The following is a 16,477-nucleotide window of genomic DNA, read 5'->3' on the forward strand; positions in this document are numbered from 1 at the left end:
TCAGATAGACGACCAAAGTCCATTACCTGGTGAGTATTGGGGTTATTAATCCTAGTGGTGTCGATTTGTCTAAGAGTAATATAGATTTTGGTTTTGAGCATTAGGACTTTTGTTAGAGTGAGGAATTCCTGTATAATTGTGTTATAAACTTTTTCTTCCGCACTCTGATTTTTGTTCGTTATTAAATGTATATAGGCTTCCGCTAGTATTGTATTTTGAATGTATATATGTAGGAATGCATGTCGTTTATCAGGTGCAGGTTGAACGCCTTGGAATGCTAACATAAACAGAGGAGACCATGCCGAAATTTCGAGGTGTCACCTATTACCTCGAGATCTGATATGTAGATTTGTATTAGCATTTGGCAGGGCACCACATGATGGTTCCATGATGAAGAAAGAGTAATAAATAATACGATGATTTATACATACTACCTTAATAATTTGCTTAATGTTTGAGATACCTATGTTTTCAAACCAATGGTATGCACCACTTGACCTAGATCTATACTTGAAGACTAACAAAAACATCCTAAATACCCTATCTTCAACCTCTAGCCAAAAACCCTTGATTTTTCTCCTCAATACGTATTAGGACTACAACTTGGGCAGGGCAAGCCAAACCTAAACCCACTGGGTTAAATCCAACCTTGGGTCATGTCTGGGCATTATTTGCTTGGGTGCAGCCTTGAGTTTGGGTAACAATCACCAATTTTTACTAATGCCACACCAATTCCTTTGTAAATCACTAAAGAATTGTACGCAGTTGGTGCACTATGTGAAAATCGAAAAATTTTAACATAAAAAATTAACGGGCCAAGGCCTACGAATTTTAGAAACTGAATTTTGATGGTCTAAGATCGTCGAAATTCTTGATGTTCCTAGATTTGATGGCTTAAAGCTGTCGAATTTCTCCCATCCTTTATTAACTTGACAGTTTAGACCCGTCGAAAAAAAAAATTTGACAATAAAATATTCGATGCCAATTTGACCCCTTGATTTGTCAAATTTTATGAATTTTGATGGCCTAGGGCCATCAAAATTTGAGTTTTTTTCACATTGTGATGTGGCGTTAGTAAAAGTTGAGATGGCAATAATTACTATCTTTAATTTTATCAAATTCAAAACCACTATTCCAAGTTTGGAGAGATGATTTTTTTAAAGAGAGAGAGAGAGAGAGTAACTTGAGAGAAGGGGGACATGGTTATCTTTTTTTTTTTTTTTTTCTAAGTTTAGAGCAATTAGAGAAAAATTGGGGTGCAAAGAGGGCTACCTATAAGGTTAAGAGAAGATGACTATTAAAACCAAATTTTGGAAATCAGGGACCATTAAGTCTTTAGTGTTGAAATATGTACCATTTAAGGCCCAGTTTTAAAATCGTTACCCTATGGAGGATCATTTAAAACTTCCACCTAACTTTTGTTAGTAAAATAATCAAAATACCATCTTTTAATTAAAACACTTAAATTAATCCCTAAACGTCTTCTCTAATATCCATTGATCTCAAAACTGCAAAAATAAGAACTTCATTAATGATGTTGACTTCATGAAGTGAAGAATAATCAATTTTGAGAACTATTCCAAACTACAATATGATGCAATAAATAAATTAATAAATAAATAAAAATGAAAACATACACTAGGATATCTACATATATTTTGAATTATATCAGAGGCACTATAGAAAATCAATTTATTCATATTAATCCTATCCACCAATGAGAAAATAGAGTCATTTCCATAAACCAATCCAGTAGTCCTTGAATCATAAGTGACACAAAAATTATCATCAAAGGGATAAACAGGACGGACCCCATCACTTCAATGGATTGTAGATGGAATCGTACTTGTTCAAGCATTAGAATACTTACATCAAACAAAAGGGCTATGGCTCAATTGGGCCTACCTACTTAAATGACTTCAAATTTGATATTTCAATACATATTGTGTGGAATTTATTTAAATTATTAATGTTTTTATCTGTGCTCTGGAACTCTGGGTATGAAAATTGAAATTTGATTTTGTAAAAGTTAAATCCGTGAAAAGGTTGGCCTTCTATCAAAACTATAACAAGAAGTAAGTACTATAGAAGATCTCTTAGGTCAATTACCATAAGAACAAAAAAATGATTTCAATCCTCTATTGGGGATTCATTAGAGCTTTTTTTTTTTTTTTTCCTTTACTGAATCAATAATCACTATTTTTAATGAGACCAGACCTTAGTATGATGAGAATTAATCCTAGGTCTATGTTATTGATTTTTTTAATATAAAAAATGAACAATTAATTAAAAAAATAGAATAATCCATATCTATTTGGATTTTGATATGAAGCCAATAACATTAATAGAGTTCCTATTTTTTCAATTTTGAGATCAATGGATATTAGAGAAGAATTCTAGGGATTCATTTAGGTGTTTTAGACTTTTTCATACTAATTTAAGTATTTTAATTAAAAGAAGGTATTTTAGGTATTTTTTTTTATCAAAAGTTAGACCGAAAATTTAAAAAAATCCTCCAAAAGAATAACGTTTCTAAAATTGGGCCTTAAATGATACATATTTCAACACTAGAGAATTAATAATAATAGTATTCCAAAATTTGATTTTAATAGTCATTCTAGAAGGCATGATTGCCGGATCTAATAACTATTCGTCTTGTCGACCTAGTCCTGAAATAATTGAGCTCACGGGCACTAAGTCAAAACAGTAGGCATCGTATCGTTTTGTGAAGACTTAGTCGTCAAGTCTACAGGCAAGACAATGAAGAAGTTTATTTAGAGATCAGCCCCTTAAATCTAAAAAACTTTTAATTAATCCAACTTTGGCAATATCTTGATATATTCTTCTTTGAATTAGTAAAATTCATAAATAAAATAAAAAACACTAAAAATAAAATCATAAATTTAGAAAAATTGTTGAGTGGTCAAGAAAATGTATAAATTTTTTAAGAGCTAAACTATTTTATTTTGGTAAATGGTCAATTATGCAACATTTTTCAATCAAAATATTTTGGATAAAGTAAAGAAATGTGATGTGTGGTCATAAATGTCACAATTAAGCATTGTTATTTTGTGCCAAGTCAAGACCGGACACAACAACTTGGTCATACTAACCTTTTTATTTTCCTTAATTACACAAATCAAATTTAAAATCCATTGACCGAATTGAATTTCACTTGAAACAAACTTTCCTGAAAATCACCCATATGAAATCCAACTCCAAGTATGATTGTTTTACATCATATTATCAACCATTTTAACGACTATTCAAGACCTTTTAGATTGAAATTGCATGCAATATAGAATATAGAGAATATTAGTTCTAGTAAATTTATATTTTCTCACAAAAATAATTCGATTAGAAACATAACTTTTATTACAATATTTCTTTTCTTTTCTTTTCTTTTTTTAAATTGCATTTTCTGTCAACCAAGCACCCCAAAATTTTATGGGAATTATTCAGAGTTTCTACCAAGTACATATACACATCAGAATTACGAAACTTCATGTTTTACAGTATTTTATGGCATACCAAGCAGACCCAAAAATTCCAATAGTAAATAAATAAATAAATAAAAGAAGAAGAAAAAGTTGTAAGGAAGTCAACTGTAAATAATTTGAGTCCAGGGATGCATGTCTAATATACACCATTAAAGAGGTTGGCAAGTAAAAAAACCCCCATAGCTCCTTATATTATTTACACTTCAACCCATTTGACACACATATATAACAAGAGAACCATACACTCCTCCTCCTTCAAGCCGTCACATCTTCTTCTTCTTCTTCTTCTAATTGTGATCATGGCTCGTGCATTTGATTCCATATCAACTCTTTGGGTTCTCTCTCTTTTGTTCATCAATGGTGCAGTTGCGAAAAAAATGATCATCAATGGTGAGGGTCTGAAAACAGGAGAATTCCTTGAGAATGATCGCTACAAGTTTATAATGCAATCAGATTGTAACCTTGTATTATATGAGAAAATAGATAATCCTATCTGGTCATCTGCAACCAATGGTAAGGGAAAATCATGTAGGGCCATCCTACAAAACAATGGCAATCTTGTGATCTTTTCGGGCATGGAAGTCATATGGACTAGTGGGCCTGCACCTGGACCAAATTACTACCGTTTGATCGTTCAAACTGATGGAAATGTTGTGATCTATGGTGGTGCTATTTGGGCTACAGATACTGTCAGAACTAAGAGACGCTTGTTCTAACGACCAAGTACATGTCTCATTTCTAAAGAAAGAAAAAATTCCTGAAATATATTTTCTATTATGGGCCTCAATGTTGACTTAATTTGGATTGTTTGGTTAGGGTTGAGAGTTAAATAGTTTAAAGGTTTGGAACTAGAACTTGTAAATTTTCTTGAGAATATTGTCTTACGAAAATGTTTTCCTTTCAGGACCTTACTTTGTTTTTGTTTTCGCTTGTGTTGGAGTGTTTGGTTGTTGATGGAGCTGCAACTTGGGCAGGCTGACCCAAGCTCAACCCGATTGATGGGCAAGCCCCCAAACCCAACCTTGATTTGGGTTGGGAAGCCCAACTCAACCCGAACCCAATGTTATATAATAATGTACAATATTTTTCTATTAATTTTATAATTTTTTAAAAGTATTTTTCAATTATTTTTTTTGTTTAAGATATGAATTTTATGTATAGTAATGATATTTTTTTATTTAAGATATAATTTCTTTTGTTAATAAAAACAAACTTAGGGTGTGTTTGGAAACTGAGAGTTCATCATGAGAGTTGGATTTTCAGAGGTTCAACTCTTGAAAGTTAATTTTAACTTTAGTGTTTGGTTGCTCAAGAGAGTTGTAAAAATGGTCGAAATTTGATTAATTACAAATGAGAACTAAAAAATTCCTGAATTTTAACTAAAGAATAAAAAAATTTATGCAAAACCCATATTCCTTGCTTTCATCATTCAACTCTCTAAAACCCACGGTTGATAAAATAAATTGAAACCCCATTAATTTTTTTTAAAGAAATCATATTTCTCTTTAACATTTCATCAAAAAGGTTTCATTCAAACATATCCTAAAGATTTGTTTAAGATATTGGATGGTTTTACATGTTTTTAAGACAAAGGTTGAATTGGTTTAACCCTAAAGGTTGAAGAGTTTAATAAAAAAATGGGCTAACCCTAAGGATAGAAGAGTTTGAAGATGTCGAGTCTTTGGCTATAGGTTGAAGATAGGACATTAATGGAGAAGAAAAAATTACCAATTATGTGTGAAAAATGAAGAGTTACACACACATATCACCATTAATGTGGGTTTCGAGTTCCTTGGTCTCAAAAATGAGAGAGAGAGAGAGAGAGAGAGAGAGAGAGAGAGAGAGAGAGAGAAATTTTACCTGAATTGTAGGAACAAAAAATATTCATTCCTAGGGATTAGAAAATTATTAAATTAAGATGATCAGATCCACATAAACCCGATCCGATACATAGACCTACTTAAAAAAAATATAGAGGGGTTCGACCACCTTGGTCGAACTTTTTTGTTTATCTTTCTAAGAGGTTTGGACATAATGTCTAATCCCCCCTTTATGTTTGACCTCCTTCTCAATTCACTAAAGGTTCAGACACAATGTTTGACCCCCCCCCTCTCAATTCACTAGAGGTTCAAACATAATGTCTGATCCTTTCTCAATTCGCAAGAGGCTCGAGTATTAAAGTTGACCCTTATCTCAAACTCTAAAGTGATTTCGACCAAGTTTTACCAACGGTCGTAGTTGATGCTATTGCTTCACTACAACAATTTAGATCTACAGCGACTGTTTATAACCGCGGATAATTATATCCGCCTCTGTATATATATTTATTGCCGCGGATACTATTATCTGTCACTATAAATATAATTTATTGCCGCGGATACTTATATCCGTTGCTATAGAGTCCCTTTATCCCCCCATTCAATCTATATAGCAGCGAAACAAAATATCCGCTACTACAAAATCATTGTTTTTTCCCACCCATTAAATGACTATAGCAGCGGATTATAGTTTCCGCCGCTATAAAGTACATTTTTTTTTTAAATATATAAAAAAAATTCAGTTTTGTGAGTTCTTTCGGTTTATATATATTTTTTAAAATTAAAGATAACAGCAGATAATCGTTTACGCAGCTATAGAGTATATATATATATATTTAAATTGAATAAAACAGCGCTACTTTTAAATTCACTATAACAGCGGATTATAGTATCCGTAGCGATGGAATACACTTTTTTTTATATATAAAATTCTAAATTGACTATAACAGCGGAATATGATGTCCGCAGCTATAGAATACACTTTTTTATATATAAAATTCATTTTTTTTAGTTTTTTAAATTGAGTACTACAGCGGATGGTATTTCTGCAGCTATAAATTTTTGTTAAACCATAACATTGTAGCGGTCATAACAGCGGATAGGTAGTTGCGCTGCAGTTTTGGTGAGTTTGTGGTAGCGGATAAGTTCTTCCGCCGTTTAAAGGTCATTCTTATACAGCGGAAAAATAGTTCCGTATGTAAATGTTCTATAAGTTCGCGCGCGAACATAAAAATCAATTCGAGAAGGAAAGAAGAGGGCGCGAAAAGTAATTTTCCCTTTCCCTCTCATTCTCTCCCTCGTTACTTCGTCTCTATCACTCTCTCTCTCTCTCTCTTGTTTTCATTGCCGTCTGTTGGTGGTTGTGAGAACACTTCGAAAAGCCCGATTGGAACATCCGGTAAGATCTCTCTCTCTCTCTTATGTTTCGATTTTTTATTTTTTACAATTGATACTCTGCAACCGATCCATTTCTATTTGATTTTTGTTCATCCATGGATTCAACCACTCAATACGACTCAAATCTCAAACCCTAGAGTTCCATCGATTTTTTATTTGAGTTTCTTTTGCTAATTATGATTTGTTAAACCTAGGTCTCTGTTTTTTTTCTTTTGTTGTTAATTATTTGAATTTGTTTATTGTGATTTGTTAAACTCAGATATCTTTGGATTTTTGGGTTCCAAGGTAGCTCATTTGGTTGGTTGTTTGAGATAAGTTCTTCCTCTTCGATTTTTTTTATTTTTTTCTTCTGAGAAAATGAAATTCTGAACATTTTGTCAACGGATGACATGGCCTTGACGTTGGTCTTTAATGGAAAGACTAGGATATATAGATAAAACCCCTTTGGTTTGGTAAATATTTGTGAGAGAATTTTTTTAAAACATTAATTTAAGGTATCGTATATATCAAATGTTTCGGTTTTTGATAAAACCAAAGCACCGAATCAATATGATATTTTAAACCATGCTGGCCAACTTCTTAGAGCATAAAAAATGTGCACAATCTCATGGACTGACCAATTTTGGCATTTAAAATATTGATCGTATGAACTTTATTGAATTGTTTTACACATGTTAATTGGTTGATGGGTTGAACTTTCAAGGGTCGTCCAATCCTCTCAAGCAATATTGAAATTAGTACTTATATGGCTTTTTGTGCCTATGATCTTTAGTTAGCATTATATATATTTCTGTCAAATTGAATTCATGAAAAATTCAGTCGGTTCTTTTTTGACTTTAGAGGCTTTTTTACTACTTCCATGTTTTGTGGTTCTTTATAGTTTAATTGGACAATCTAATGAGGTTTAAATCTCTATGTGTGTATGGGAATTGCATCTTTAACAGCATATTCAGTGGATTCTTATAGAAGACGGTGAGTTGACCAATAAAAGCACTACTTTCTTTCTTTATGCAACCCACATACGTTGTCTATCATCTACTTTTATGTAAGAATCTGCTCTAGTTTCAAACACTTTAGGAAGGAGAGTTAGCAAATGTTTCTTTTGGAAGATCCCATAGATATGTTGCCAAATTACAAACATGGAGACAAGGAGTGAGGCTATGACTTGTAATTCTTGAAATATATGATACTAATATATATGGGAGTATGGGACCTGAGGGTCCCAATCCAACAATTAAGAAAATACCCTAGAGTTAATAACATAATACAATGAAAAATGATAAGGTGACCAAGTTTTGGGTAAAATTTATGTAGCTTGATGCCTTAAACTCCTCCTTTACTACATCTTGATGTATGTTGTGCATATCTTCAAGTCTAGCAGTTTAATGTTGGTGGGATCCATCGTAATTTAAAGCCACAACTATGGAGATTAGAGGGAAATACTAGAGTGTGTTTGAATATATTTTTTATTGAAGAGGGGAGGGGGCATGAAAGTTATTGTGATAAGGGTTTTAGTTGATGATATTAGTTGGGTAAGGATTGAGTCTCTTTGGATGGAAAGAAGGGTAGGTTTATGTTATTATGTGATTCTTCACTAATTAAATTATTGGGGTTTTCATTAGGCATTGAATTCATAGGTGATGTTAGCTTTGTTTATTGTGAGTTGGTTTTGTTTTGTTCTTGTTAAAAAAATCCCTTGATCATGTCAAGGAGCGAAGGGACCTTTACTTTTTTGTTGGTATTGATTTTATTTAGTCAGAAAGTACATGAAAGTATGCCATGGTTGTATTATTAGCATAAATTTGCTGGGATTACCAAAATTCCATTCGGTGGTTTACTTGGTGAACAATGGGAAGCTCAAGATTACATTTCCAAATTATAATGGAATTGAGACATGGGACTACTTGACTATTGTTCCAATTGTGCTTTTGTACTTTAAAATATATTGGTATACTTTATTATGGTAAACTTTTTCAAGGGAGTCCACTTGTGATGTTAATTAGTTTGTCTTTTCAACGGTTAGTCTAAATTACTTGACAAACATTTAAGGTTAGAAAATAAGTTTTTTTTATTTTGGGTGGGGGGAATGAATATTAGGCAGAAAGGTAGTCTCTTGTCTGTCACCTCAGGTTTCCCAACTTGTTAAGATCTTGTTTTGTGCCATATTTTTGGTGATGTGTCATTTTTTATAATCATTTGGATTAGACAGAATTTTCATTTTCTTTTGACATGTGGCAAATAATAATTGGTTGAATCTTCAAATGTTTGATTGCTCCAGCTTACGTCACCTGCCACGTGTATGAAAACTGTTATCAATCCAGTTCTGTATAGAATCCATAGTAAAGATACTTTAGGAGATTTTGTAACAGTGAATGAGCAATACATAGAAGCTTTGTGCCAATGAAAATTCAATCCATTTAATACGCAAAACTTATAACTTACGCAAGTGAGCCAAAAGTACCAATGAAAACAATGGCTCCAGAATTCCTAGCTGTTAAAAGTGCCTATTCAAGGCATAGAAAAGCTAAAATGAGTAGGGATTAGCAATAATCTATTCATGGATTTATAGTAAACTAAGATGCCCACATATGGATATCAGTGCAAAAACTATTAGAGGAAATGGGTTGATTGTGTTTTGCTATTCAACTACAAATAGGCGCATCCTTACCGCAATGAAAAAGGTCTTGTCCCCTAGTTTAGAAAAAAAGATCAGCAAGAAGGCCTGCAACAAAATTACACTGGTGGTGTTAGTGGCTGGAGTCAATAAATGATTCTATATAGTGATTTGGCTAAAACATGAATTTGTTTATTTTATTTTTGTGGTGGTGGTGGGGTGTGCGTGCGTGTGTGTGGACTATTGAGGGGGGGGGGGCACATGTTACATAATGTAATCAGCAAGTAATCAATAAAACATAAGATTCCCCGTTGAGCTGGAGAGTAGAGAGAAACCATTCCAAAGCAAGCCTAAAAAAATCTGAAATCTTTCCTTCCGAAAGCTTAATATCAAAAAATTTGATAATCCTTCCACATTAATTAAGTTTCTTTTGTAGGGTTGAACTTAATTTTCATCCATATTCAGTAATTTATAAAAGAAAACTTCTACACAATGGCGGATGTTACAGAAAAAAAATAAAAAAAATCACAGGTTACTATCGGTATCGGTTGGAAAAGATAATGAGTTGAGGATTAACAACCAAAGATAATTTAACCAAGATATCGAATGGAACATCCTGTTTCTAATGGGCTAAAGGTTGGTGTAAAGCACAAAGCATAGATCAAGGAAACCACAAAAACAAGAAGACAACAAACAAAGTTCACTTTGTTGACGATCTCCACTTGCCCAAGAAGATGAGATCTTGGCAGACAAGATCAATAAGAAAGCCAATCAGGTCTTGGCTGAACAGAATTAGTTAACCGAGCCTGTCAAGTAATCAGGAGATTAGATATCTTGGTTTCCAAACAGTATGTACCATGGAGAATGAAGTGAATATGTCCTTTATTGAGTTCACTTATTTAGGATGATTCAGCAATAATTGATAATTTAACTAATATTGGAATGGAATACCGATAAAAAATAAAAAACTAATTTTGGAATGAATCTGTAGAGGCAAATGTTTTCATCGGTATTAGGGTCTCACTATGGTTCCTTTGTATTATATGCTACTCGATGTTTACAATCACTATCTTTTAACTAGAACCTTCACCTATATATGTAGTTTCAGCATGAAATCCCAAGAGAAACAACTCTATGAAAATATTAGAAAGAAATAAGGATTACTTAAGATAAAGATGCCAGGAAATTGGGGTTAAGGATTAGAAAGATGTTTAATGTTTTATTAACTAATTTGTTTACACACTAATGTATTCCCATAAAGGAGATTAAGAAGTATTCAAGATTGAAAAATTGGTTCCAAATATGTAAATTGAGATTCAATTTGCAAATTGAAAAATTTATTCCAAATATGCAAATTGAAAAATTAGTTCCAAATATGCAAATTGAGATGAACCAATCTTTAATGACATAAATAAACAACAATAGTGTTGCTTTTTTGCACTTCTCCAATACCTATGGTTTTCATTAACAGAGGTTGCATCATGTAATTGCAGGGGTTGGAGTCGAAGTGGCATTCCATTGAAGATTGATTCATCTCAAACTAGGTATGACATTTGCTTATTATTTTTATTTCCCTCCTCATACCTTTGTTCTCATTAGGATCAAATTTGCCTTGGATTTGGTTTGAAGGATTATTAACCTTATATGATTGTTTAGAAAATAAATTTGAAAATTATTTATTTTCCTAACCCCTTATAATATTTGGACTGGTGGCTCCACCCTCGTATCTTTGGGAAAAGGTGATACGCACGTCACTCCCTCCTGTTGCTCCGTCAATAGGATTTTCAAAGCTTTGTATAGCACAATAGTGACATGTGTATCTTAAAATATAACAAAATATTGAATTGTGTCAAATATACATATTTTATGATTATTATTACCTATTACTTAGGTTTCTATGGTGTATGTCTTGGGTTAGCGAAATAAAACTAACCATGAAAAGATTTATGGATTGGATAGGTTAACCCAGTGGCCTGTCGGATGGCATGTTGGATGGCCTACCCAATGGCCTCTCGGATGGCATGCCCAATGGCTTGTTGGATGGCCTGTTTAATGTCCTGTTGGATGGCCTAACCATTAGCATGTCGGATGGACTGTCCAATGGCCTATTGGATGTTTGTTTGCTTGGGGTGTAAGTAGTAATAGCTGGCCTGCCAATATTACCCATTTTTGGAAATTTTAAAAATAATGAGGAAAAACTTGGAATGTAAAACTTCATTCCTTATTCATGGACAATGATGCAATTCCAAGTTTAATGTATCATTTGATATAGATTTGGTAATTAATAATTCAAAAAACTCATTGGTAAATATTTGAATTAACTTCCATTATCATTAACTTAATAACATTTCTTATAAATTTTCCAAATAACTAATCATTTTCTTGATCTTTATTATAGGATGCAAATTCATGATTCAGAACTTCCCCAACATGGTGATGAGATGATACATTTGGGGCCCACGCAGATAGACATGACTACCCCTTCTAACCAGGCATCTGATTCAACATCTAGTAAGATGGCATGCCCAATTGTTTTTAAGATTTTGCTCTCATATATGTACATGTAAGATAATTGAATGATAATTAATTTTTTGTACATGATTTTTTACAGGATCTACCAAGATGCGTAAAAAACGTGTGCGGGGCAATACACGTCTTGAATCACTTTGGAATATTGGCCCACAGGATTTAAAAACACGTGTTCGAAAAAATAACTACAAACAACCTATTGACAATGGGGCCAAGTTACTTGGCCAGTTCTTAGGTACCGCGGTACGGAAGCCACGGTTCATATCTTTCATGTATTCAGATTGGAGGCGAATGCCGGTTGAAGCTAAAGAAAACATTTGGCAAACTGTTCAGGTAATCTAAAAAATAAATCAATTAAACTACACTGATTGTTTATATTTATCCAGAAATTTTACTCTTATGCTTTTTTAAATTTGATGTAGGGGGTTTTTGATATTGATGCTGACTTGAAGGGTTGGGTTCTTGAATCCTTCAATCAAAAATGGAAAGACCGCAAATCTCTTTTGAAAAAAAAATACTATTTAGACTTTGTGGGCGCTCCAGATGAGGCAAAAAAGAACCTCCCACCTTTCATGGATCAAGTGGAGTGGGATTGGCTTGTTCAATTTTGGGAAAGCAAAGTTGGTAAGGTATGAGTAACAACCATAGTTACATATAAATTCATTTAATTAACTGTTCGTAAGATTTGAATATTAATCTAATTTTTTATGGTTTACTTTGTAGATGCGTGAAATGAAAAACAAAGCCAATCGTAAGAATCAAAAAATGCATCACACATCTGGCACAAAGAGCTTTGCAAGAAAATTCGAGGAGGAGGTAAAATCAAATAACCATCGAACCTATTTATTACATGATTGCAATAATATTTATTGACTTGTTATGCTTTACTTGTTAATAGACAGAAAATAATAATGAGGTGGAGCCATCCCGGATGCAAATGTTCATAGTAACCCACACAAGAAAGGACCAGACCTTTATAGATGTAGAGACAGCGAGAGTTGTTGTAAGTATATTACTTCCAATGCCTATTCTATTAGAAAAACTTGATGTATCCAAATTTTCTATATTATATAAAAGTTTTTAAGTTACAATAATTTTTATCTTTTTTTTTTCTAAATCATGTTAGTAATGATTGTATTTAATGTATTTTAGGATGAGATGAGACAAAAAGAGAATGAGTCCCAACTGTCAGATAGTTCCCAAAGCAACACAGGTAGGAACGACATCTTTTCCCAAGTCATGGGAGAAGATGGTCATGGTCGTGTCAGGCAAATGGGGATGGGAGTGAGACCTTCAACATTTTTTGGACCCCAACCTACCCGTCAAGAGTGTATCTCACAAGCCGTTGAGGCAAATCGTCGTGCTGATGAGGCATGCCGAGAAGCCGCTGCAACACGCCGACAGATGATTGAATTTCAGACAAACGTGTCGATGCAATTCGAAGCATTGATGTCATTTATGAGTCAGCATCTTGGTCGTACCGTAAATATGGCTGAAGTACTTCGGGGTACACAGGTAATAACTTGTTATTCTGCCTTCTTAAACAAAAAAATTTTAATTGCATTTTCTTGTACTAATACTTAAAATAATATTGTTTGTAGGCTTCCAATGATAGCGATCCACAAACCTCTGTTGAACAGTAATAGTCTGATCTACAAGCTTTTTTGACAATGATCGGTGATCAATTTTTTGTTTTGTAAGTTTCATTACTAGTAACAATTTGATCAACAATACCTTTTGTTAATTAAAGATCAATGATCAATATTTTGTTTTCTAAGTTCTGTTAATAGTAATAGTTGGATTCACAAATTTTTGTTTATCAGGTAGAATGATCAACTTTTTGTATTGCAAATTATACAAAAACTTAGTCTTCAATGTATATATCGTGTCTTATATATATGGTTTGATATCTAATACTTATTAGGTAAAATCTTTTTAACTCCGCCAATGTAAAATTAACGTTTTACATTGCCGGTCCCAAGCCCGGATAAAGGAGGAGGGAGAAGGTATGACAAGGAGGGTTGTTTGAATCTCAAGGAAGTCCAATAATTCTTGCTCAGGTAAACCGATCAATTGTCTAAGCTATCTATTCTCCTATTTCCTTGTTCTCAAGAAATGGGGTTGTGAATCTTTTACTTGATTAAAGTTAATTCTCTATTTAATTTGCCAATTTTTCATTGACATGTAGATAGGTGCAGATAGAGAATGGAGTATGAGATAGGTGCTCCTGGTCGAGCTTATACTGAATTTGCTGTAGAGATGGCAATGGATCTTGGCACTAGTGGGGTTTACTACTCACCAATATGCTTGGGTGGTTTGTGTGCTTTTTTGTTTTCTTTGTATCCTAGGTTAAGGGATGGCTAGGTAAAATGACACCCTTAGACAAGCCAATGCTTAGACAAAGCCTTACTGATTTTTCTAGGCATTGCTTATGAAAGAACTAAAGGGTGATTTTGGGGATGGTATTTCAGAATTACCTCTTCGACCGGCTGATTTTGGAGTTTTGCATCGGAATGAAGCTAGTGGTGCTCTTACTGGATTAACACGTGTTAGGAAATTTCAGCAAGTATCTTTTCAGTTGTGGTGCATTTACAACTAATTTAGGAAAATGGCTTGGAAATACTCTGAGATTCCAAAAAATGAGGAGCCTTTCTCTGGTCCATACCACTTCAGCATTAGGAAAAACCCTAGGGTTTAACAATGCAGGTTAATGTCATCTTCAGTGGCTAATATTAAGATGTAGGTGTTAGCCAATGCAGGGAATTTTGTCAGACATTTTGAAATGCCTTGGTGACAACAAGAAGCACATGTGAGAATGCACTTTGCAGACTTTGGATTCATGGGTTGCAACTATTCATCTTGATAAGATGGTAACTGTTGACTTGTTAGTTTTGGAATGCTTTTTTTTTGACAATTACTCAAATTTCATGGAATTGCTTGGGGTTTGTAGGTCCTGTACGTTACAGCTGCATATTAGCTCATTTAAATGAGGAGAAGGGTGGGTTGCATATTAGCTCATTTGACGTCTTGGGTGGGCCAACAGAGATGTAGAGGACAAAGAAAAAGGGTTATTTTTTCACCTTTGAATTTGAATTTTAAATTTGCGAGCTTGGTGGCAGTTGAGTAGTCGTCCAAAATTTGCAAGACGTCTTGGCCTACATGAAATTTTTTGAAGAATAGGGAAGTTTTATGGCTCACATATTAAGTCATAATTATTTCTTTATATTATCACCATATAAATCATATTTCCATACAATAGCAACAAAACCCTTAAACAAAAACAACAACCACAACAGAGCCCTTAATTACCCAAATACACACAACACAGCAACCACCACCCCAACAACAACAACAAAGCCTTATGCCTTGGATACATAACAGTACTGACATAGGCAACAACAATCTACTAGTATGGAGAGAGTAAGTCTGCAGTCCTGATTTTCCTTGACCATGAAATTTATAAGGATTTAGAGACTTAGCTAACTGAAGTAGTCTCATTGCAATGATTTGCTAGCATATGAAATGATTTTTGAGCTTCCTATGTACATGGATTTACTTTGATGAAATGGGTACTTTTATTTCCTCTACATTACACTAATTTCCAATTTCCATGAATCAAAATTGGTATTGTTATGCCAAAACAGTGGCAGAAAGCGAGGCTTTGGAGTATGCGAAAGGAAGTGGGCTTGATGTTGTAGCAATTTGTCCATGCCTTGTTATCGGGCCAATGCTGCAGTCTACAACGAATGCTAGTAGTTCGGTTTTCATCAAGATTTTGAAAGGACTCACCTTATACCATAAGGTATATCCATTTTCTTGCTATTGCTACTGCGTTTTTATTTTAGGTCAGACATATGTTGCATTTGTAGTTCTTTTGAAAATATATGGGCATTTATCATTTCTTAGAGGTATATCCATTGAATGTATGTGTAGCATCTTAATATGCTTTATATTCAGGTACAATTTGTAGTGTTCGGTGAACTCTACAGGTTTAGTTTTGCATTCAAAAGCCATATGACAGCATTTCATTATCTGCACAAAAACCCCCAAATTTTTTAATTTTTTATGTTGGAATTATTGATTGGATGTAGATAGATGCTATTGCTATACCTCATTAAAATGCACATAGACACATGTTACATTCAATGGGGTGACCATTTCTGTAGGTGGCTGAAGATTATTTGGTTTAGATGTTTGAAGATGCAATGCTTTGTACTATTCATGTGAAGCGTGTTACACTTAGTAAGTTGAAACTCTGTCCTATGCATGCTCTTTTTTGTTTGAGTTTTCAATGGACGTAGGTAGGAGGATATAAGTTAAATGTAATATATATATAGGGGACGATTCAGCCGCCCTAAAGTTTGACAAGTTTGGTGCCAAACATTTTTCAAAATATGGGTTAGAAGCTTTGAAATGAGCTGATTTTTTGTGTGAGGATGATCTCTATGATGAGGAGATCATCCTCACCAAAAACCAGCCTATTCCAAAACTTCTAACCCCATCAAAAGTGATTTACAAAAATTGGACGGTCCACGATTCTTCAAGTTGTAAACTAAGGTTAGAAGTTTCAAAATGAGCTGATTTTTTGTGAGGATGATCTCTTCACTGTAGAGATCATT

The 16,477-nt window shown here is 33.6% G+C and overlaps 2 protein-coding genes and 1 pseudogene across 11 annotated transcripts; all 3 read left to right on the forward strand.

Moving 5' to 3' along the window:
• The first annotated feature begins 3,799 nt into the window (after nucleotides 1-3,799).
• On the forward strand, nucleotides 3,800-4,216 carry LOC147391546 (mannose-specific lectin pseudogene; annotated as a pseudogene).
• A 2,167-nt stretch (nucleotides 4,217-6,383) lies between these two features.
• Nucleotides 6,384-16,142, forward strand: LOC147391547 (uncharacterized). Of its 10 annotated transcripts, none has more exons than XR_015183042.1 (13): nucleotides 6,384-6,716; nucleotides 6,975-7,024; nucleotides 10,821-10,873; nucleotides 11,728-11,840; nucleotides 11,941-12,191; nucleotides 12,281-12,487; nucleotides 12,582-12,674; nucleotides 12,757-12,861; nucleotides 13,011-13,373; nucleotides 13,460-13,554; nucleotides 14,047-14,728; nucleotides 14,809-15,660; nucleotides 16,025-16,142. XR_015183042.1 is itself a non-coding variant. In XM_086459376.1 (9 exons), the coding sequence occupies exons 1-9, from the start codon at nucleotides 7,638-7,640 to the stop codon at nucleotides 13,499-13,501; spliced, it is 1,275 nt and encodes a 424-aa protein (XP_086315502.1). In that variant the 5' UTR covers nucleotides 7,045-7,637; the 3' UTR covers nucleotides 13,502-13,751. The 10 variants fall into 10 exon arrangements, 1 of the variants encoding a protein (XP_086315502.1); XR_015183036.1 differs by lacking the exons at nucleotides 6,384-6,716; nucleotides 6,975-7,024 and adding an exon at nucleotides 7,044-7,687 and having other exon boundaries at nucleotides 10,823-10,873; nucleotides 14,809-14,925; nucleotides 15,503-15,660; XR_015183038.1 differs by lacking the exons at nucleotides 6,384-6,716; nucleotides 6,975-7,024 and adding an exon at nucleotides 7,044-7,687 and having other exon boundaries at nucleotides 10,823-10,873; nucleotides 14,047-14,222; nucleotides 14,330-14,728.
• LOC147391548 (cinnamoyl-CoA reductase 1-like) lies at nucleotides 14,064-15,976 on the forward strand. The gene is made up of 7 exons (XM_086459080.1): nucleotides 14,064-14,172; nucleotides 14,330-14,424; nucleotides 14,687-14,742; nucleotides 14,825-14,889; nucleotides 15,503-15,660; nucleotides 15,792-15,815; nucleotides 15,950-15,976. The coding sequence occupies exons 1-7, from the start codon at nucleotides 14,064-14,066 to the stop codon at nucleotides 15,974-15,976; spliced, it is 534 nt and encodes a 177-aa protein (XP_086315206.1).
• Nucleotides 16,143-16,477: the final 335 nt, after the last annotated feature.

This window comes from Akebia trifoliata, chromosome 11, assembly GCF_017979445.1.
Source record: "Akebia trifoliata isolate Shusen 1 chromosome 11, ASM1797944v1, whole genome shotgun sequence".
NCBI lineage: Eukaryota > Viridiplantae > Streptophyta > Magnoliopsida > Ranunculales > Lardizabalaceae > Akebia > Akebia trifoliata.

Excerpts from the sequence above, each read along its gene's own strand:
- LOC147391547 (XM_086459376.1), top strand. The coding sequence starts at position 7,638 with ATGGGAATTGCATCTTTAACAGCATATTCAGTGGATTCTTATAGAAGA. Across the intron at positions 10,874-11,727 it reads ATTGATTCATCTCAAACTAG|GATGCAAATTCATGATTCAG; the intron begins GTATGACATTTG and ends TCTTTATTATAG. Across the intron at positions 11,841-11,940 it reads GGCATCTGATTCAACATCTA|GATCTACCAAGATGCGTAAA; the intron begins GTAAGATGGCAT and ends GATTTTTTACAG.
- LOC147391548 (XM_086459080.1), top strand. The coding sequence starts at position 14,064 with ATGGAGTATGAGATAGGTGCTCCTGGTCGAGCTTATACTGAATTTGCT. Across the intron at positions 14,173-14,329 it reads CTCACCAATATGCTTGGGTG|AATTACCTCTTCGACCGGCT; the intron begins GTTTGTGTGCTT and ends ATGGTATTTCAG. Across the intron at positions 15,816-15,949 it reads TTAATATGCTTTATATTCAG|ATAGATGCTATTGCTATACC; the intron begins GTACAATTTGTA and ends GATTGGATGTAG.